We start from the raw sequence: 22,571 nt of genomic DNA on the forward strand, positions 1-22,571 counted from the left end.
ATGAAAGTTGCCATTCGCACATTAAAAAAGACTTTGAGGCCTCTTCCTTTGAGTGTGAGGAAAAAATGAGTGTGAGAGTTGGTGATGCTGCTTTAGCTTGGATAATTTGATGTCCTGCTTGCCAGAATGGTTGCCATGGTTAATGTTACACATGTAATGTAGCAAAGTCCAGCACTGTTAAAGTTTAAAGCAACTATAGTAAATATGACCTTTTGAGCCTAACATTAACAGGTGCTAGCATGCTGTAACAGTAGAGGGATGTCAATGTTAGCCTTCAGCTCAGAGGAATATTGTTTCTAAGCCTCATAGAGCAGCTTGTATGGTTATAAAAATATGTGGCATCATATTTTAACTTAACTTTTTTTCTTTTTAATTGAAGAGTGTGTGTCAAAGCAGGAACCTGTTTTCTTCATGCAAAAGAGAAATCTTGATGGTTTGTACTTGTGCTTAATTGCTTGTCGGCTAATGACTTCAATCTGAGTCACTTGTCTCCCATTTCAAGTACATCATACACACTGTAAGATGAGCAGCCATTTATCTGATGACTTACTACCTTCCAGGATTACTTTGGGTTGAAAAGAATTTGATTTTATGGTTAGTAATAATTTACTGTAATGAATAATCACAGGTTCTTTAGAAGAAATATAGTCTAAAACTAAGTGGTTGACAGTATATAAGCAAATTTGAAGACTAAACCATGCAAAAACAATTCTTAAACATCACCTACATTTGCACAAAAACACAATTGTAAAGATCAAGTTATTTTGATTACCTAACACTCTTATTGTATTGAAATAAATGTATGCACTCCTGATGACACATTTGTTTCAGAAGCAGAGTAAACAAGCTCAATTTGTCAAATGGTTAACAAGGCAGATGAAAGGGATTTACAGTGCTGAATTCAGGCTTGCCTACGGGCACGATGAAAGGTTAGAACTGTGTTGCACACTTTGACTCAGACCTGCATTCACACATCAGTGCTAAGGTAAGATTTTCCTCAATTAACTCTTGAAAACCCAGTTAGATCCTAATAACAGCTTTATTTGACCAAGCGGTTCTGAGGACTACCTGGTGGTAAATACCCACTGGGGAAATTCCCTGGAAACATTAAAAAGGTTTGTTACCTTTTTAATGTTTGTTTTTGCGTTGCTGAGAGAAATTGGATGTTATAGCTGGCCAGCAGTTGGTGATGCAGCATAACCTCTTCTTTTATTTCCTCGTTATCCAGTTTCACCCTCTGTTTTCTTTCTATGTTGCTTCCCTGTGTGGTGGATGACTATAGGGGAGTTACGTGGAATTGGTAGTGAAGATTTAGAATATTTCATACTGGGTCAAAGTTGCCCTTCATTTCATTTATTGTATACACACTCCACAAACCTTGGACATTAAATTTGTTGTGTTTTTCTTCCATTTTTAAGGACTGTGTTAAGAGCTTTTGTTAACATGGGTAATATGTTGGCAGTGGCTGCTGGAGCTGCATCAGTGTGTTCAACCAGTCACCCTACAATTAAATCTGTACCAATTACACTACACCTATGTCAGTAAGAACTCATATTTTGTACCTTCTCTGTAGTAAGAGCTAAAAGAGGACAATAAACTGAGTTCTAACACTACAGTGGTCTCTAATTCCTGCATTTTGGACACGGGACACAAGAGAATAGTTCATCCAAAAGTCAGAATTATAAAGTTCTCCGGGTTCAGAAGTGCATAAACTCTGACCTGAGTGTGCTTGGTCCACAAAAGGCTGTAAAGATCATCGTTATCAGTGGTATAGAATTTTTTACCCATCTCTTATATATGGAGCAGTGTTTATGTTCATCCCCTGAAGATGTCTGTACATAAATGTTGCAGGTCTGCTGCTAAGGGCAGTGGGTAGATTCTTGGCATCTTTACTCTGCATGTCGAAGTATCCTAGCGCAAGATGCTGAACTCAATTACTCCTGATGCATACGAACAATGAGTGTGTCTGAATGTTAGGCGTAGAAAAAACAGTCCTTGTTTGTCCATTTCTTTTTGTAGCATGTCCTTATTTAGGCAAGAAGCATGGTGCACCAGCCTTTAGCCACTCTATCACCAGTCTGTTGCAGGGGAAAACTGCATGAATGCACGTGTCTTCACAATTTTGACGTTAAACAGCCCAACACAACAGTTTGTTTCAGGGTGACTTACAGCACCACATATCAACCAGTTACCTCAAGATTCTTAAAAGTAGAGATGGTGTCTGTCTTCCAAATCCAAACTGGAAGCTGGTTCCACAAAGAGAGGCCTGGAATCTGAAGGCTCTACCACCCATTCGACTTGTAAATATTGAGTATCTAAGGCCACGGGTATCCTTAAGGTGAAGAAAAGCAGGAGCATAAACATCATTTTCTCCTCTTGGGTTTTCCACTTTTGTGAACTATGGGGAAAACAACGAAACAGGGATTGGTTTGGTCAATAATATTTAGTAATTTCAAGGACCATTTCACTTTCATAGTCTTTGGTCGAGAGCCATGTTTCTCAAACATTATGTTAGTAGTAGTAGTAGAGACAAGTGTTGCTGTCTTTACCACTACTGCCAAAAAATACTCTGTGACAATGGGAATAGTTCAACAGTCAGTTTTAGTAAAGTACGTGAAGTTTCCCTTTAAACCAGAGAGGGAGATGCTACAGTATATTTTTAAGGTGAAAAATATAATTTTGGTTATCCAGTTTTGCTTAACTGGTTTGTCCTGACCAGTATTGCTGCTATTATGAAAACCTTATATGGTCAGAAGCTGTTATGTAGGAAAACGGTTTCATCTTCAAAAGATGTTCAAAGAATAAAGTTATATTAGAATTTCAGAGCAAAACTCAGTATAGTTGTTACAGTTTGGTTTTTGCTGAAAATGTGACTTTTTATGACTACAGTGAGTGTAAACTAAGGTAGACCGGCCGAATGTTATTTGAGTTAACTGACCAGAGCAATGACTTCTCTACTCACCAGATTAGCTCGACTTGCTTATAACTTGCACGACTCACTCAAACCTGTGGAGAGTGGTATGAAAAAATTAATGTACATGTAGGCATAGTGACAAATGGCTCTTAGAGGAGCCCACAATATTAATGTGTTTTTGCATCACAGGCTGTAAAGTAGTTTAATTGCCCACAAGAAATGAAGCTCTTATCTAAGAGTTTTCATTTATGCTTTCTGTTCTTGTGCCCCCTCTTTCCACTGCAGTGCATTGTCTGCCAACCCTTGTATCTTTCTTTCTCACAGAGAGCTGTAGTCAGAGGGCAGAGCAGCCTTTTCATGCATGGCTCACTTTGCTTATGTAAGAGCACTACTTAAACCTGGTTACATCACATAACAGGCAGCACTGTGTCAGTGGGTCACTGTGCCATACAACCACTGAACTACATACACCCTCCATGTCGGGCCCTTTTGCTGACATGTGTGAAAGTAGCATTGCTGTGTGCAGCAAGGCATCCTGTGCAGTTTGGAAGGGACTGTTTTAAGCTTATAAGCTTTTATGTATTAATTTATCTCTGCTGGTTATATTAGATAATCTCAACAGTCTGTTTAAACCAGGATGGCATTAATTAATCACGTACATGTAGTGAAAAATGACCATTTTGCTGCTCAATTGTTGCTGCACCTGTAGGGTGCCAGCAGGGGGTCCTCTGTTTTCCAAATATTCTTTATGTATCCTCGTTGCACTCTTCACTCCAGCTCACACCGCCACCCACCTCCACCTTTCAAGCTGAGCAGCCCTTATCGGTCTTTCTTTTTCTCATTCTATTTAGCACAAACACACTCACAAGGGCTTGGAAGAGGGCAGGACCAGCCACTCCCACTGTTCTATAGTTCCATCATAAACACAGAGGGCGAGAGAGCCAGACAGCGAGAGGAAGAGAGAGAGCGAGGGAGGAGCATAGCTGCGCTGAGCCGAGCCCCTCTATGCCTCAGCACGCACAGTGGAGCAGACGCCAACAGCCACACAAACACACTCCCCTCTCAGTTACATGCACAGTCACACACATACCGCACGCACACACCACCACCTCCACCACCGCTGTTGCCGCCACCACTTCCACCACACACACACACACACACAGTGACGGCTGCCAGGCGCAGTGGGAAGCAAGCCGTCAGGGAGTGAGCTTGAGAAGAAAGAGAGGGGAAGAGAAGAGAGTTGGAGGGGGCACCTTGTGGATCAGAAGGGATTTTCCTCTGTGTGAGTGCACGTCTGGATAACGCCATCTGCTTCTTCCTCAGCTAGAGGAGTTTTCACCACGGCTTTTTCTTTTTGCTCATCCTCCACGCCGGGCTTCAGCAGTATCTACCTATCTATCCCCGGAGCTTAACAAAAGAGGGAGGGAGTGAGGAAAAAAAAAGGCAGTCACAGCTTCAGCTCTAGACCACCCTCTCTCCTCCTCCGCCTCCGCCTCCTCTTCCTCCTCCTCCTCTTTTCTCCCCAGCTCCACATCCATGTGTGAGTTCATCGCTGATTTCCCTGTCTTTTAAGGATAGAGAAGAGGACAGCGTGTGTTCTCCAGGATACAGCCGAGCTCCCAGAGGGATCAGGGTCTCGTCTGGTACACAAGAGGGGGAGGAAGAACGAGACAGGGAAACGGATACACAGGAAGAGAGAGAGAGAGCTGGAGAGAGACAAGAGAAAGACACTGGAAAGCAAATTAAGGGGCATGTTCAGGGCAGCACAGAAGAAGAGTGAGTCAAATTTTTAGAGCGGAGTGTGCAGGGAACCGGCAACCGAAACCCAGCCGTTCATCCCTCCTCCTCCTTATCATCCTCTTCTTCTTCCCTCTGCTTTCCCCCCCCCTCTCAGTCAGGCTTTTCAATTCCCTCTATTGTTTCCCGTATTTCTGCTATCCTTTCATATCTTCCTTTCCTCACTCCACACCTCCTTCTCCCCAAACCTCTTTCTGCTGCCACTCCGGAATCTCTTTCCAGACCCACGCAAGGAATGGTTCTGTGAGATTCCCTTTGAGCTCTCAGACAAGTAGACGGACTAAAATCTCAAGCACTATCTGTTCTTCTATCCATTCCTCCTTCTGCGCGTGTATCACCTTCACCAGTGAGAGGAGAGCGTTCTCTCTTCATCCCCCACTCTTGGAAGCAGTCATTTAAAGAATTCAGGCCATCCCCTCGGAAGTGATCAGCCTCCAGGACCTTCAACTGGATTCCAGCTACATGGGAAAACGTTTGGAACAGCAGCCAATGTACCCCCACTACACCTACTACTACCCCCACTATCTCCAGACCAAGGTAAGATGGTCAGCAAGGTTTGACTTATTGCGTTTCTGTGTTGCAAATGTAGATCAGCACGTCGTCTTAAAACTGTTGCAAAATTGCACTCTTCAACTCCCCTGTTAAAGTTTCGCCTTCCATATCTTGTATCTCTTTAAATCTTTCCTAACCAGTGTGAATCAGTCCAGAGTGTCGAAGTTGTTGCCCCCCCCCCCCCCCCCCCCCCCCCCACACACACACACACACACACACACACACACCTTTGCTGGGTCACGTTCCTAAGTCTGTGCATCAGGATCCAAAGAGTGATTGTGGCATATCTCAGGCGATCATTCTTGCCTGTGTTTTACAAAACCAGCAAACACTGAATGACGGTAAAACGAGCATCAGTGTATATATGCTGGGATTGTCTTGGAACAGAGCGTGCTAAATAGCACTCTGTCCCTTGTTCCCCCATCTGCCTTTAAGCTGGGAGATATTGATGTCACTCAACTGGATTTTTTTTCCTTTTCCAGCTGCGCTGAGTGCTTGACCCTCTCCTCCCTTCTCTGACCCCACCAGCTCCAAGTTCAAGTTCAGGGCAGGAGGCCCATCCTTCCCTCAATCCTTATATTCCCCCCTACTTTGTCCCCCAACCCCCACCACCCTGAGAACTCCACCCTGTACCCCTCCCTTCTCTGGCAGTCCCTAGTCCATGCAACTCACCCATTATGATATGTTGTAGAAATGATTGATGGAACCTGATTTACTTCTCGGATTACCTAGAATGCAGAAAAACAAGCTCAGTTTATTTATTTTTTCCCTCCGCTTTGTCAGTTTGATCCCAGTATTCTCATGCTCGCATAGAATGCATACACAGAGCATCTTGATAAATTCAGTTCACACATGCACGCACTGACATGTACTGGTTCTTCTACCACCGAGAAGGCAGAAAATGGGTTACGAAGGGCCTGATCGATAGCTCCTGCATCATATCACCCGCCATTCCCTCTGTCTGCTCTGATTCGTGTGTGTGTGTGTGTGTGTGTGTGTGTGTGTGTGTGCGACTGTCTTTTTTTTTTTTTTTCTTTCTTTTGTCATGATAGTAAATATGAGGAGTTGGCAGGTTTGCTGCAATATTTAGTAAATATGTACATGTCAGTGGGCAAGAGCGATGGTGAGAGAGGCAATGAAAAAGTGTGGGAGTAGAATGCTATGAGAATAGAGAGATCATGTTACTGGTGGACAGAGTGTGGGAAGAACAGGTAAGAAAATTATTGCTCGGCTGTTAAAAATATGTTGAACTGTGAGCCAAGCAAAAACTGCACGGTGCGATTGCAGGCCAACAGCAACACGTTTATGTGGAGTTCCAGACGCTGTTGGTCGAATTACCCTCCCAATTACCGCTTTCCTGCGCTCATTCTCAGTAAGCATCTAGAGAAGTCTTGATGCAGGTTATAGAGGATTTACCTTAAAATACCCAAATGACTCTCTTACTAACAAAATAAAAAGCAAAAGTGCAAGTGTCCATTTGAGCACAAAATATTGACCACAAAGAATAGAGACTTTAAAAATTTTCTAGTGTTTCTCTTGCGTCTCAAAGATCACAAGTGCGTGTTGGTCTGCTTTCATTTTGTAAATTGAAATGGTTCCACATGGAAGACTTTTTTCACTGCTCGTTAACTTTTATATTGCATGCCTCACTGCAACAAGTTGTGGACAATTACTATACAGCTCAAAGCTGGTGGAGTCCACTAAACAATTAAACTTTTTGAGGCTCTGTATAACTGAAACTGATCAACCAAAACATGTCTTAACTAGCCAAAGTATCAACTTTGAATTATCTGGTTGATCAGTATACTAATGCAGGGATGGGTAGATTTTGTTCATGTTCACATGTTGGGCACATGAACTCTAAGAAAAGGGTCATCTCACAATGACTAAAAGGTATTGTAGTCCAAGGCTTCAATACTTCCAGTTTTAGCAGCTATTTGGCTTCACCATATGAAGTCTAAGATTTTTTTCCTGTTTAATTAAGGGATGCGTTTACAGATGACACATGCAGATTGTATTTGCAGCGTGTCGACATTACCCACTTATCTGCTGATCTCAGTGCTGCACACATTCACATCTGGGATCTGTCTGATGTTTTTAAGAGCGTGCTCAAGACGAACAAACAGAAGCTGAGAACTGTTTGTTAATGCACATCTGTGATTTGCTTGTAATAAACGTCTTCAATGATAAGCGCGCCTTTCTGTTTGCTAATTTGCACCAGAAAATTCACGTCTGCTAGTAGAGAATATGAAACATGTTGTTTTTAATTTTCCTTTTAATGGAAGAAACTTAAAGGCTATAGATGGTAATTGTCTCTTGGCACTCTTGTTTATTTTTTTTCTTAAACCGGATGGGGGGGAACAAATTATTGAATTTATCATCTTAACAAACCTTTTTTTTTTTTTTTGTCAGAATGAGTTTTTGACAGTGTTCATTTTGTGTTTAAATGCTGTGCATTTACGCTTGTTGTTATGATTGAAGAAAATTCACGTTGAACTTAAAAGATTACTTTTTAAATTCTGTGCCGATATCTAGCATATCTGTAAATCTGGAGCCATCAAAATAAAACTGACTGTGATTTGTTGCTTTATTACACCGTACTATGCTGCATGAACACGTAGGTTAGATTAACTTCAACACTTGATGCATGCCCGTTTTACGTGTACAGATGTCACTGTGTCACACTGCTGTGGCTTGTTCTATTATTTATCTCAGTCAGTTCAAGGTCATCTCATTTCTCACAAGTATTTGCAACAGGCATCTGACTGAAACCATCACTTCATTCCTCACACTCCATCCCTCTCTTCCACCAGACCTCTCTCTGCTCTCAAGGTCATATCAAATTGGATCCTTCCTACCCCAGAGTACACTCGCACTGCAAGCACAGCTGAAAGGGTGTGTGTTCACGTATGCATTCATAGACAAATAAAACCAGTATCCGTGACTGTACATGAGCCTGCAACTTTGTCAATTCATGTATGAGCGTGAACTGAATTTATTTGCTCACTTTTGTGTGGATAAGTGTGGGCGTGTTATCCTGTGTGAGGTAAAGTGACTCTCTCTCTGTGTGTGTGTGTGTGTGTGTGTGTGTGTGTGTGTGTGTGTGTGTGTGGCCTCTGAACAATGAGTCGTCCCCCCCCCCCGTGGCTGACCCCTTTTCAGTGCAGCTTGCTGTCATTAAAGCCCCCCATGTCCCAGAAGAACAGTCTCCTTAGAGTGTGCGTGCCCGCACGTCTAACTCTCCATAGAAGTTCAGGCTTAGTTATGAGTCTATATGGACCTTGACAAAAGCCTTGTGTTGGATCGGCTCTTCTACTCTGACTTATATCGGGCAGGGGTAGAGGATTGTTGGGTGGAAATGTAGCCGTGCAGGTATTTTTCTGGCTTCTTTCCTTTGTGTGCAGAGAGACTAAACTGGTAGTATGTGTAGTATGTATTGTGTGCTCTCTTCGTTACTTTCTCCTAATTTACAGATATCTTTTTCCGTTTCTTCCCCTCTTTTTTTTTTTTTTTTCCCTCCTACTTTTGCTAACTGATCTGATGGGCCTCTTATTAATCTTGATTCCAGCAAGAGGAGCTTCTCCCTTTCTGAAAATCAATTGCGCGCGCGTGTGTGTGTGTGTGTGTGTGTGTGTGTACACATGAAGTTTGCCTTCGCTGCCCTGCAGTACTAGTCTTTAAACCTACACACTTCCTCACTGTCATTAACACACATGCACCACCTTCACATAGAGGCAGTTATGAAATGGCTGGCTTAAACTAACAACGGGGCAGATGATGGCTGTTAAACGGAAATTTACTCTTGCTCTGCTTCCATAATGGGCTATAGGTACAGTTGGTGTACATTAGCAGGGTGTGGGGAGTGATAGCATGGCCTCTTGCGTGAGCCCAGTGGCCCTTAATCATGGCTGTAAGAGGGTGTGAGGGGATCAGGGTGAGGGTTAATGCACAAGTGCAGCTGCACTGTTAGATTCTGTGTGATTTGTTAAAATTTAACCTGTGTGTGTGTGTGTGTGTTGTTGCTGCTGCTGCTGCTGCTGGAGGGACTAAAGCTCAAATCTGCCATTCTTGAATATGAGCAATGTTTTGGATTTTTCTGATTGCGCTTGTGAGCTGGTTTCATTTGCTTTATTTTCTATGCTTGTTGTATTGCTTAATAGTTACAATTATTTAATGAAAGGATTTTTTTTTTTTTTTTTTAAAGAAATGAAGACTGCAAAAATCCCTAACAAAATGTGCAAAGTATTTTAGCTTGTTATTATTGCTGTAATTTCCTGTGTGTTTTCCTTAGGTTGTGGTGGTGTCACTGCAAATTTAGCAAAAACAACAAACTGACATCTCTCCTGTTTGAGAAGAGGAAACATGGCATTCATGACACACGACTTTTAGTTTTGACAAGGCAAATTTTCTTAACTTCGTGTTACATACCTTTTAATCTGTTACAGTGTAACAATATTAAATTAGCTCTATAACCTGATGGAGAAAGGCAAGGATTTCTTAAATCAATCAAGATGAAGTGCAGGCTTTCAGCTTTAATTCAAATAGTTTACATCAACCTTTGAGGAATTACACCCATTTTTACACACAGGCCCCAATTTTAGAGGCTCAAAAGAAACTCAACAAACTAATATCATTTTAAAAGTAAGATTCTTTCTAATACTTGGATGAAAATCCTTTCCAGACAATGACTGCCTGAAGTCTAGAACCCACAGATATCACCAAATTGTCTGTTTCCTCCCTTAATATGCTGCAAGGCCTTTTAATGCATCCACCTGCAGTTGCTGCTTGTCTTTTTCCCTTCAGTTTTGGATTTAATAGTAGAAAAGCATGCCCTGTTGGGTTGAGATCAGGCGACTGACTTGGCCATTGAACAATATCCCATTTCCTTTACCTTGAGAAACTCTTGGGTTGCTTTTGCAGAATGCTTTGGGTCATTATTTGTACTGCTCGATCTGGCTCAGGAGGTAGAGAAGGTCGTCTATTATTCGGGAGGTTGGTGGTTTAATGTCTGGTATCCTTAGGCAAGACTGAACAAGTTCATCCTGATGCCTTCATCAGAGTCTAATTATTGGATAGAAAACACTTAGGCATAGAAAAAAGTGCTTGCATGAATGGGTGACTGAGGCTTGTATGCAGTAGAGTAGGAAAGCGCTATATAACAACCAGTCCTTTTATATTTACAGTGTTCTATTATTTTTGCAATATTTGGCTGAACACGAGAGTGCAGCCCCGTTTGCTATCATCAGTTACCAGTATACAGTTAGTGGCCTGGTTCAACTGGCAGCTATACATGTCAATGCCCCATAACACTGTCTCCACCATCTTTGACAGTTCATCATCCAAAGCATATCATTGTTTCTGTCCTTGTCCATATCAGTCTTCCCATCATTCGCTTCTCGTGTTGCAAGTAAATTTAGATTTTAGTTTTTTTTTTTCTCTTTTAGTCTCCAGTCCTTAAGATCGAATGCATTAGCCAGCTATCTATGATAATTGTTAAATGGCAGGCTTCTTCTGCCCACGAAACTGATTGTCATTCATTGTTCAGTTAATTGTGAGTCTTTGGTGGTGTGCAGAAGCAAAACCACAAAATAATTGTGCATTCCAACAATTTATGGACCTAACTTTTTACCTGCACACTTCCAAATATAAGCCAGCACTCTTGCTTGTCTTCAGTTAAAATGCAGAAACTTTCGAGTCTTTCTCAGCTCCCCAATGTTTTCATTTTGCTCATCTTTTTCGTGTATAGCTGTTTGACTACGCAAATGATTTTTGTCTCCGTATGCATGAATTTGCTAGTGAACTTTGATCTTTATCCATCATGCCTCTCTAACTATAGCAGCTATTCATTTTTTTTTTTTTTTTTTAAATTTTAATCTTTGCAGCTTGTGGTGATGATTGACTGAGGATGTGAATCTTTGATGATAATCACTAAGAGGGAGATAAGAGAGGCTAACAGGAAAAAAAAGTCATATTATCAACCAGCTAATCATTAGTTTGCTGCAGATCAGTGTGCTAATATGCTCAGCGGCACACAAGGAGCTTTAATTAGGATAATGAGAAACAGCATTTAGTTGATATCAAAGTAATGACACATGCGGACATGCCTGGACATCTAAATAGAATATTTTGTCCCTTCAAAAATGAGCTTTTCACATTCAATTACTCCCCATTATGCGTTAGATAAATGTGGTCAGTAGTTGGCTTTGTTGTGATGAGTAAACCTCATAAAGGAAGGAGGGAAACGGAGCACACAAAACATGCCTGACCTCTTTTCGGCTTAGCTCGCTGTCATTAAAACACCCTGCATTGTGTAAACACAAAGAGAACATTAAAAATTTGATTAACTCATTCACCCATCATCCATTTCACATAACCTTCCCCCTTCTTTCCTCGTCTCCTCCCGAGCTTCTGTTCCTCCTCTTGTCAAATATAAAGTACTTCGTCTTAGCAGAAACAGCCGCCATAAATTATGCAGCACACATCTCACACACACAGAGACGCTGAAAAGTGTGTGTTTAGTGTGCAAAGTAAACAGAGGGTATAAGCTTTATAGCCTTGCATGCATTCTGCTCATGCCCTGTTTCTTCTCACACATCTGCCTGCCTGCATCAGTTGTAGTTTTACAACCGGCAGTATTATTATGTGCATGTTGTTTAAAGACCCAGCTATTCTGTTTAGATTTCAACTCTGATCTCCATAGCATCGCATGCCAATGAAGAGAAGAGAGAATGGCCTTATGTTGCCGCCTTCTACTCTCCCTCCTTTTTTTTTTTTTTTTTTTTTTTTCCCTCTCTCTCGCTTTTCCAGCCCCTATCCCACTGTGTTCTGGGCTCTCTCTCTCCCCTTTCCTCTCTCCTACCATCTGTTCAGTTTGCTGGGCCTGGGTAGTTTTTACTGCTTAAAAGGGACTCTCCTAACCACCCATATATGTCCATTTATTATTCTCCGTGGGCTGTTCTATTCTTGTCCCAGTACAGTAGTGGTTGCTGACCATTGCCTTACTATGTTAAATAGGAATGAAAAAGCTTCAGTGGGTCAGCTCATGCACAGAGGGGTGAGAGAAGCTCACCCCTGCCAGTTTTGTAATAGAAAAATATGTGCAGGAGGGAAGGAGAAGGCAGGATAGAGGCAAAAAAGGGATGTGAAGGAGACATATCAAAAAGAGAACAGATGGCTGTAGCAAAAAGAATTCAAAAGAAGAAAAAGAAGAGATAACGATCCAAAGGGAAATAAAGAGCGACGCTGTGAAGGAGACAGGAGTTGCAGGCTCAGTCAGGGAATAATGGTGCTGCTGCATTTTTAATAGTTGGCCACTTTGTAGCGACCCTTGTCTAATGGATTCTCTGCCTCTTAAAAGCTCCTGTCAGAGCCCTCTACCTCTAACGGTTACACAACGGAAATTACTGAAGGCTCCAACAGTCCCCAACACTTCCTGATAGAATAATAATATTGTCTGGCATCAAACATAATTCCAGTCCACAGATTTTTTTTTTTTTTTTTTTTGGGGGGGAAAAATGTTCCGAGTTAAATTTACTTGCAGGAAGCAGAAACTAAAACACTGAGGGCTTAAGAAATGTCCAAGACTCGCACTGATATTACAACTCTTTGAGACGAACAGCTCTGGCCGTCACTTTGCTTCCTTTTAGAACACCGCTAAGTGCCTGACAAAGACTTTATTGGTGAGGTGAAAAGGGAGAGACACAGAGCACAACCTCTAGCTGTTAGCTATTTTAAGTGTGTGTGTGTGTGTGTGTGTGATTCAGTGTACAGACTATGGCCCCTGGCCATGAGCCTGATCTAGTTTGTAGAGATGGTAGATACTGTTCAGGTCTTCACAAATTACAGTGGGACAGCTCCAGATTTGCATTTTATGGCTTGTGGCCTAGAAACCTACTGTAAATACAGAATGTTAATAATCCTTAACGGTTTGTGAACAGATGGAAGGCTAAGAAATATGATGTGTAAAAAGGAAAACTTTTAAATACTTTGGTTAACATAATTTTGTTTTTCATAGAAAGAATTTCAGTTTTTGCAGTGGTCAGTCAAATGCCAAGTGTTTCAGTCAGAGCTAAAATAATACCATGTGTTGTGTTTTAAAGATTCTTGTAGAGCATTTAGTTGACTGGTCAAGAGGCATTACATCAGTGCCCCTAAAGTACATTTGGTGGAAATATGATCACCATCATTTCTGAGGTGAAAAGTTTAAGACCTTAAAAACTGCTAATGGGGAAAAAAAAGTGAGTTATGAAAGAATCCTGGACACTTTGGTGTAAACCTTCAGCCAACCTGCACAAATTGGAGGAGAGCAATAACAGCATGACTTTGAACTGCAAACTAACTTGGCTTAGTCTCAGAAGTAGAAATATTAACTTTTATTTTGAAGACCAAGTAAAGTACAGTGTTGTGGCTTCATTGCTTCATCTGGAAAAGAAGAGGGAGATCTGCAACCTCAACAAAATTTATATGGGGATCTAATGCTTCAGAGGTGCTGTCGGAGGGAGGACATGGTACCTAGTACTTTAGCCACAACTAACATATTAGGGTGCTGCTACTTTGCTAATTCAAGATCATTTGTATGCCTTGGCATAAGATGAATGGGAAAAGCTTAAAACACTGCAACATATTCAGTATCCTTAAAAGTTGCATGCAGGAACATCTGACAAATAACACATTAAAAGATTTTTCTAGCTATCTGAAATTGGTTATTCTTCCTGTTTTCATGTCAAAGCAAGAAAATCATTCAAATTATAATTTTTTTGTATTTCACAAAACATTATGAAACTTACAGCACAGTTGTGGTTCTCTTTGGCATTCAACCTACATCCTCCTGCCTATGATCAAATCACAGCTGTACATTCAGTACAAGAGCACTCCCTTGTGATATTGTTTAATCAGTCTGGCTTCTGATTTAGAAGCGTCCTGTGATTCTCAGTACAACTGATTATATATCTAGGATTTTATGTAAGTTGGCAGAAGCCTTCAACTTAACAACTGTGTGTGAGATAAATGCATTTTTGGAAAACTGGCCAAAATTGTTGGACTCATAAATATAATAAATGTAATGACCAACAATGTTTGTTTGTTTTTTTTTTTTATGATAAACTTTCAGATTTGTGCAGAACTCCAGTCTGCGTTGCTCATCTTGAGCTCTCTCTATATATCGCTGCACATGTAAAACTTTTCCTCTAATTATTTGTATTTTCGGCTAAGAAAATAGTTTTTAGTTGCCACTTCTTGTTTGCCAGTAGAACCACAAAATATACTACGAAATACACATTGAATCTATGAAGCAAAACATTCAGTTGTGATCATTGTGCTGTTTTTGTTGATAAACACAATCAGATTTCATTAAAATACTTTGTATGAAAAAGTGCATTTTTGGTCAGGACTGTAGTTAAGAATATAACTCTATAACAAACAGACATTATTTGCATGTATGGTGTGCATATAATCTTATAATCAATATCGGGGTTTGGTTTTCTTAATCATGTTTTCCATTTACTGTGTGTGCTCCCCGATGGAAATGCAGCAGGGTAGGTTTGTGCATTGGTGGATGTGTGATCTCTACACTAGGGACCAGATAGATAATTGAAAGATGGGCCTATGGGATTTTCCCCATGTGGTGTTCTTTGGCACTTCCTTCTTTACATCTCCCTTTTTTGTCTCTCTCCCCCCCCCCAAATTGCCCCTCATCTCTTTCTATCTCATGCGGTTTCAGGATAGTGCTGGCTGTTCAGAGGAGAATTTCCCCCTGTAAAATTCCATACATAGTTATGAGTCATTGCATTTTGTTAAAGATGTAGCAGTGGTATTTCCCTTTCCTTCTCTTGAATACATGAAATCAGCAGTTGTGCTAGAGTAGTCATAGCTGTTGTACTTTGTTTAAAAAAAAAAAAAAAAAGAGGAAGAATGCGAAAACTCTGCATACAATATCATGGAAGAACCTCTTGACTTCTGGGCATGAATAGCTAATAATTAAAACCGTAAGTTGTAGAACTATGACCTTGATGTCAATTTGTACTGAAAATCTTCTCCCCACCCACTTTACCTGCTTGTCTCATATCTCTCATATTTCAAAAAGCTCAAAGCTTTCCAGTGTTGCGTAGAGGTTACTGGAGTATGACTGACTGGCGATGCTGTCCAATCATGTACGATAAATCCCTCCAGAGTTGTGGTGAGTCAAAACCAACTAAATGGGTGCCAGGAGTGAGACCCCTGCAAAAACTGTGCATTAACTAGAAATCCAGCTTAAGATGTGCACAGGTTGGGGGGTGGAAAATCCTAGAGCTCAGTATATCCCACAAATTTTCTTTGCTAACACCTATGGTAAACTTTAAAACACACATTAAGGTTATACCCCACAACATAAGACCTCAGTATTTAGAGATTTCTCACAAGTCTTTTCTGGGCCAAATAACTGCAGACTGATGGGATTTTGAGTGTGTATTTCTGTTTGAAACCTTCGTTTGTGTATGCTGGAAAGTAATGTGCATATGGAATGAAAGTTTCACTTTTCACTGCATTAAAGTGTGCTTTCAATGTGCAGTCAGTCTCTTCATAATGGCTGCTTCCCACTGATACCATTTCAGTCCTGGTCACTTTTAGATTGCTTGCAAAAACATTGGTTTTTTTGTATCCAGAAGAAAAATGGATAGTCTCCAAGTGGGAACAAAGTCTGGTGCTCAACCTCTGTACATTTTCTTTCTTTGTTTGAGAGGAATTTTTAAAGAAACCGAGTTTAACTCCATAAAACTGCCACAGTGTTTGCCCTTGCAGACAGTTTAGCTGGGTTACAGACACACTCTTGTCCCTGAGCCAGAGGTGGCTGGCCAGAACAAACATCTCCTATTCCCTGTTAATGAAATCCTGAATAAAATTCTCCCTCCTCAGCTTGCCCCAAATACCCCCCCCCCCACCCCCATGTACACACACACAATTGCACAAGTACAAATAGAGACACCTTCTATCTACAGTTCTGGTACACTTTCACACATAAAACCATGTACTGAACCCCTATAGCCACACTCCTAGTCAGGGATTATCCTGTGAAAACACTTCTTTAGTTGGACCCCAGTCAAATTACTTTTTGGACCTCTTGTGCTTTTATCAGAGCTGTCTGTGTGGGGGGAGGAGTGGTATACATGTGAATGCAGTCCAAATATAGGCTGATGCTGATTGCAGAGTTAGTCCAAGTGAATGCCTACTAATGACACTTGGAAGTTTGTATTTCACAGAATTTGTGTGTTAGAAATTCTGTGTTGCCTATATGCCAGTCATTTTCTAAAGATAAAAAGAGCAAATCGCCAAGTTGTGTTGCCTGCTGGAAAGCTGGGTTGAGGTTTATGAAAAATGAATTTGACATTTACAAATAGCAGGCATGGATATGAAGAACACGGCTAAAGCCCCCAATCCAGTAGGCTTTTGGAAACGTTATACTAGCAGTCAGCATATAGTCATCCTTTTGTTTACAGGGGTACCAACTTACTGCCTGGGCAATGGCCAGCTCACTCGGCTGAGCACAGATTGTTAGGCTACATTCAGCTTTTATTCATTCACACTGCAGCATCTCCTCGGAGACTACCAGCCTTTTTCAAAGTTGTGCTAGAGTCTGCTGTAAGTATGTTTTGGTGTGTGACTTGAAGAGTGTGTGAGCATGCGCATGCACAGGAGTGTGCCTTTGTGTGATGTGTTTTCCTGCTTGTGCCTGAGACACAGAGAGATGAGGCGAGTGTGCCAAAGTGAAAGATAAACAGACTAACGATGAAGGAGGAGAAGTCAAGTGTGCGCCTGTGTGCACGTGCACATGCGTAGTGGATGTGTCGAGGATGCAAACTAGCTTTGTAGCTCTCAGTGAAGTGTTGATTTAAGTGGAAGTGGAGGGAGGAGATGGGATAAAAGGCCTGACTAGATTAGGCTGGCACACACTACTGAGGCGTGTTGTACTGCCTGGCCTTTCAGCGCACTCTGAGCGCGTGCATACGCGCCTGAGAGACGCGTTCTTGTGTGACAATGTTGGAATCGGGTTTGTGCGTGCGACTGTTGGACGCACTTGCTCTGGTGCTGATATCGGTGCTGCTGTACAATAAAGCAGCAGATTAGCCAAGCCACCAGAGCCGCTAGAACAGCACTGAGAACACTAATCATTGTTCTGGCATCTAGCAATACTCTTTGCTGTACATTGTTTGTTACCACAGAGAAGTGGCATTGTGAAGATGAGGTATGGAGGTTTTACAGTGTCAGCCACAGTGTGTACCAGATTCTTTATCTCGGTGAAGATGGGAGGTAGATTACAGCTAATGCAGCTGTTTATTTCTTTAAAAGTACTTACAACCTTTCAGTTCCTGCCAGTACTGAGGCCAAAATACTACATATTCAAGCACCCCTATCCAGGCAGCCCTTAAAGAGTATCCAACCATAATAGTTCTTTGAGTAAGGCTTGCAGAACTGTCTCTCTGAGAGTGGGAGAGTGATGTCTGAGGGTTAAAAATAACTTTTAAAGTGGTTTCAAATGCTTGAGGTGAGGTTATTTTAACTTGAACAGACAACCTAGCCGCTTCAAAACGCTGCTTTTTTTTTTTTTTTTTTTTTTGGAAGTCTTCTGCCTTTTACTGACTTTCTTTTTAACATTTCTGTTACATTCTGCAGCTGTTCAGGCAAGATGTAAGAGTTGCTTATAGGTGTTATTTGTGCAGTGCAGTTTCAGCTATTGAGACATTAACAAATACATGCTAACAAAACACTTGAATGAGTACCTGTCTATGGTTTGTCACATTTGGCAGCAGCAACCTGAGCGTAAATTGAAGATGCTGCTAAATAAGGGTTTATACAAATGTAGTTATTGCTTCTGTTCACAGTAAGTAAACAGTGAACTGTCAGAGGCAAGAAAAAGGGGGGAAAAATTTGTGAATTCCACACAAGCATGCTGTCATTTGTGCTGAACCATTGGAGGAGACAGGGACATTTGTCTGCTACATGTGGTACAAGAGCAATCTGCATTTTTCATTGATTTAACTTCCTGCATAAATAATTAAGAGCCTGAGAGGCAGTATCTTCATGTACTGTACATTTTCATCTTTATATATGCACAATCAATTTGTCTGGCTAAGTAGAAAGTGCATGGTTGATGGGTGCTTTTACAGGGTTAGTATGAACATGCGTCTAATTCTATGGAGCCCATTTTGACATTCATTAAAATGTACTTTGTGCATTTAGGATGTTTGGCATGCAGTACATACTGCTGAACATCATTAGGAGAATTCTCTTATCAGAGCTTGACATTGTTGTTGGACTCATGCTGACTTTGAACTGACCTGTGACTTAGGACTGACTCAGTCTCCCGATGCTGAATTTCACAGAACTTTACCAAATTTCCAAATCAATGCTAATATTGAACTTTATGGTGTGTATTCATTTTAATTAATAAGTGCTGTAACATTATTGACTTATTTACATCAAGAGAAGATTCATTGTCCTGGTATAGTGCCCACCATAATGATTGGGACAAACAATTTCTGTAGTTTTGCCATTTTGTACTTTTGCTTTTGCACATTACCACAGCAACATGTAAATCAATATATGATCAGAGTGCAGACTTTTAGCGTTACTTCAGTGGGTTTCAAATTTTTTATTTTTTTTTTCGTACAAACTGCTTAAGAATTACAGCCATTTTTCTTCAGTCCCACATTTCCAGAGGTTCAAAATTAATTGGACAATTGACTGACAAACAGTTCTACAGGAGGGGGAGGCCCGCTCCCTTGCTGTTTCATGTGAAATGAAGCAGACACAATATCTGAAGTTGAGTCAAAGTAGTGAGTTTGTATTTTTATAGCTCTCACTGTTATGTTAAATATGAGACCCATAGAGATGGCAGTGAAAGTGAGAGAATCTCTAAACCCAAACAAACCTATCACAGAGAAATGGGAGGAGGCAGGTGTATCACCGTCAAAGTCGAGACGGCTTTCTGAATGGAAACGGAAAGTATGTACAAAAAGTTACAAAACACTGAATATACTCAAGAACACTAGATTTGGCCACAAAACATCTAAAACGCCTGCAAAGTACAGAAAAAGTCTGTGGAAAGATGAAACAAAGATTAACTTGAAACTGCTTACGATTCAAAGCAATGCCACATTATCTGCTAAACATCGTGGATGTAACATGGGTATGGGTATAATGCCTGCCAGTCACTAGTGTTTATTAAAGATGTGATTGCTAATAGAAATAGCAGGATAAATCTTTAAGGCTATACTCTCTCCTCAGATTTAGCCTAATGCCACAAAACTGACTGGACAGTGGGTCATTTACAGTACACTGTGAAGCAAGGCAAAGAAATGAGAGATTCTTCTATGGCCTAGTCATTCGCCTGATCTCAATTCAGTAAAGGATGTTTTAAAAACAAAACTGAATGCAAAAAGACAACAAACAAGCAGAAACTGAAAGTGGCTGCAGTAAAGTGAAGCTTGGGATCAAAAGCAGCATTTATTGGTGTCCATGGATTGCAGGCTTCAGGCAGACACCGGCTGCAAAGGAGTTTCATCCAAGTATTAAAATCTTTACATTTATTTTATTTTCATTTTGAGCCTTTGAAAGGAGAACTGTGTATAAAAATGACTTTAATTCCTAAACAGTCCAACAAAAATTTTGTGAAACCTCTTGAATTAAAGATTACAGTCTGCACTTGAGTCACACATTCATTGTTTGTACACAAACAATGAATGTGGATTGTAAATCTGAGGCAAAACTACGTCTTTATACAGGACACTGCATATAGAAACAATTACTATTTTAGTTTAGGAACCGTTTTTATGGTTTTTATTCAAGTTTTTTTCCCCACAGCAACATTAATAGCACATAAATATTACTTATTTAGTCCTTGCAACAATTTTGTAAAATTATAGCCATCAGACCCCCAACTACCATTATGATTAAAATCAAAGGCCTATGCGTGCACACAGGATTAAATGAGACTGATAGCAAGTAGTTTAATGTAAAATCTCACACTCCTCAGTTACACACAGAGAAAGTGTCAGCCCCTAGATTAGATGCAGTGGAGACTCTACGTATATCAGGAGGAGCTTTCAGTGCACTGCAGATAATACTAACTGTAGCACTCTTACCAATACCAACCCTAGAATTATCCTCTCAGCGGAGGTCTCAGAGTCCTCTCTGTCTCTCTCAAGAAGAAATCAATGATGTGTGGGACACTCAGGCAGTACAGTGGGGGACCCACCTGCATGCAAGGCATACAATAATTCCAGATTAGTCTCTTCTTGGTACAGAATAAGAAGATAATACAGTTGTAAGCTGCTGATATTGTTTTCAGTCTGAAAGATTTAACAAGCAGAATGTTTTTCTTTTTAAAGATAGTTTAGAGTGCTTCCTATTATTAAAAAATAATAAAAAATCACACTGATGAATTCATGCACTTAGGCAAAGTGGATTAAATACGAAGCATACAGAGGTGAAACTGCTACCAATCCTCTTGCACTGCAGTAAGTTCATCCAAAAGATTATTTTCAAAAAGTCACTGTATTCCAGTCATGGATATTTCTTTTTACACGGCACAGTGACTGACTGCATACTAAGGAACAGACCTGCTTATAAGGATGGGTGGGTTAAGTTAAGACCTTAGGAGCATACTGCAGTGATACAGTTGGTAGGTGTCCTGCTATGAATTTTAGGGTCTTCCACAACACATAAGTTGGAATAAGGTCTTTGACTTGTCCAATAGCACATTATCATTCCTGGACATTTCTTTTGGTAGAATAACCTGAGTGCTGAAGTTGTCCTTCTGCTTGGCACTCTCTTTTGGGATTTAGCTAGTGAACAGGTGTCCTGACATTTTGATTCAGTTTAAAGATAGAATGATGTTATTATGCTTAGATTTTTTTCTTTCCTCAAACAGAATGCGCCTCATTTTAAATGAAACAAAATATTGTTCCAACAGCATTCTGGCTGAGCAGTTGCTTTCTGCGTGAAGGTCCCACCCTACCGTAATAAGTGTTTTCACCCCTCAGACTATTACACACTTTGTAGTCAGCGAGTCCTAGCGAGCCTTGAATTTTCTTCATTTGTAATCAATCTGTCTGAGGAATTTTGGAGTTTAAACTCAAAGAAGTCTTTCTTGGAAATCTTACAGTGAATTACTTCCTCCAACATGTTGTGAAAATCAGATCTTCGTCATCCTGTTTATTGAAAACAACTGAAATCTCTTTACCGGTTCCTTTTTTCCCTCCTTTTCTTTTAAAGACACTAAAAGACACTAAGACGCTAAAGTGAAAAAGGAGAGTTGTTAGTTCGCCTGGAAGCATGTGGTAGTTTAAACGTCCACAGAGAATTCTGGGTCAAAAACAAAGTTAAACCAAAACAGCTGAGGAAAAGTGAAGCAAATAATCGGATTAGAGTAAGGAGTGCAAAGGCAAAAATAACCCAGTCAGGGAAAGAAAGAGGGGGGGGGGGTGTAAAATATGTAGAGCCTATAAGATAATCTTACATGAAGAGAGTTGTTTGGTTTAAAGATCTACTGTCACTCTGGTATAGGAATCTCATTGTGCATCCCTCTGTATTGCCAGTGTACTAGAGTGGTATATGAGACATGTCAGGCGAAAAGCTGAAAGACAGTCCTAGAGAGTTCAAAACATACAATCTGGACTTTACAACAGTCAACCAGAGACATAGTCTAGCTGAATTCCAGATTGAGTGACACACTCAGACAGAAGGAAAATGGGGCTGACAAAAGAGGAGTGGCAAAACAGAGACAAAGCAGTGGAGACAGACTTTTGCTTTCTTCCAAAGTATTGCCACAAGCTGTTGGGCTCAGTCTGCCAACCTAACACAACTTCCCAGCCATAGATAAGCTTCGTGTGCAAGCGCATGTGTCTGTGAGTGTGTGTACATAATTCATAAGCAAAGCCAAATCATGATCTAGAGATTATCATGTCCAGTGGCACAGAAGTAGAGCAAAGAGAGAAAACTATAGATGGACTGGTGGATGGACGGAAAAGTGTTTATAAGGGGAAAACTGCAAGGTTTATAGTACAAAATCATTTATAGGATATATATATATATATATATATATATATATAGAATAAGAGAACAGCACCACCAAGGCTGGAGACGGAGCAATACTGGAAGAGCATATGGGAGAAGGATGCAACCCATAACGGCAATGCTCAGTGGCTAGAGGATCTGAGGGCTGACCACAGCGACCTCCCTGAACAGGGTCCAGTAACCATCACAGTGGCAGATATCCAAGAAAGGGTCTCCAGTATGAAGAGTTGGACAGCACCAGGGCCCGACATGGTTCACG

At 40.8% G+C, this 22,571-nt stretch overlaps 1 protein-coding gene across 2 annotated transcripts in view; it reads left to right on the plus strand.

Moving 5' to 3' along the window:
* The first annotated feature begins 3,982 nt into the window (after positions 1-3,982).
* rbms3 (RNA binding motif, single stranded interacting protein) overlaps positions 3,983-22,571 on the plus strand; it is a 123,139-nt gene continuing 104,550 nt past the window's right edge. The window contains exon 1 of one of the 2 annotated variants that reach the window (XM_085291070.1): positions 3,983-5,248. In XM_085291070.1, coding sequence (XP_085147196.1) covers positions 5,174-5,248 — 75 coding nt within the window. In that variant the 5' untranslated portion in view covers positions 3,983-5,173. The remainder of the gene's footprint in view (positions 5,249-22,571) is intronic. The other variant, XM_085291069.1, reaches the window with a different exon arrangement.

This window comes from Mchenga conophoros, linkage group LG11, assembly GCF_057382185.1.
Source record: "Mchenga conophoros isolate Kocher_MC1m ecotype Shallow Benthic linkage group LG11, M_conophoros_male_GT1.1, whole genome shotgun sequence".
Taxonomy (NCBI): Eukaryota; Metazoa; Chordata; class Actinopteri; order Cichliformes; family Cichlidae; genus Mchenga; species Mchenga conophoros.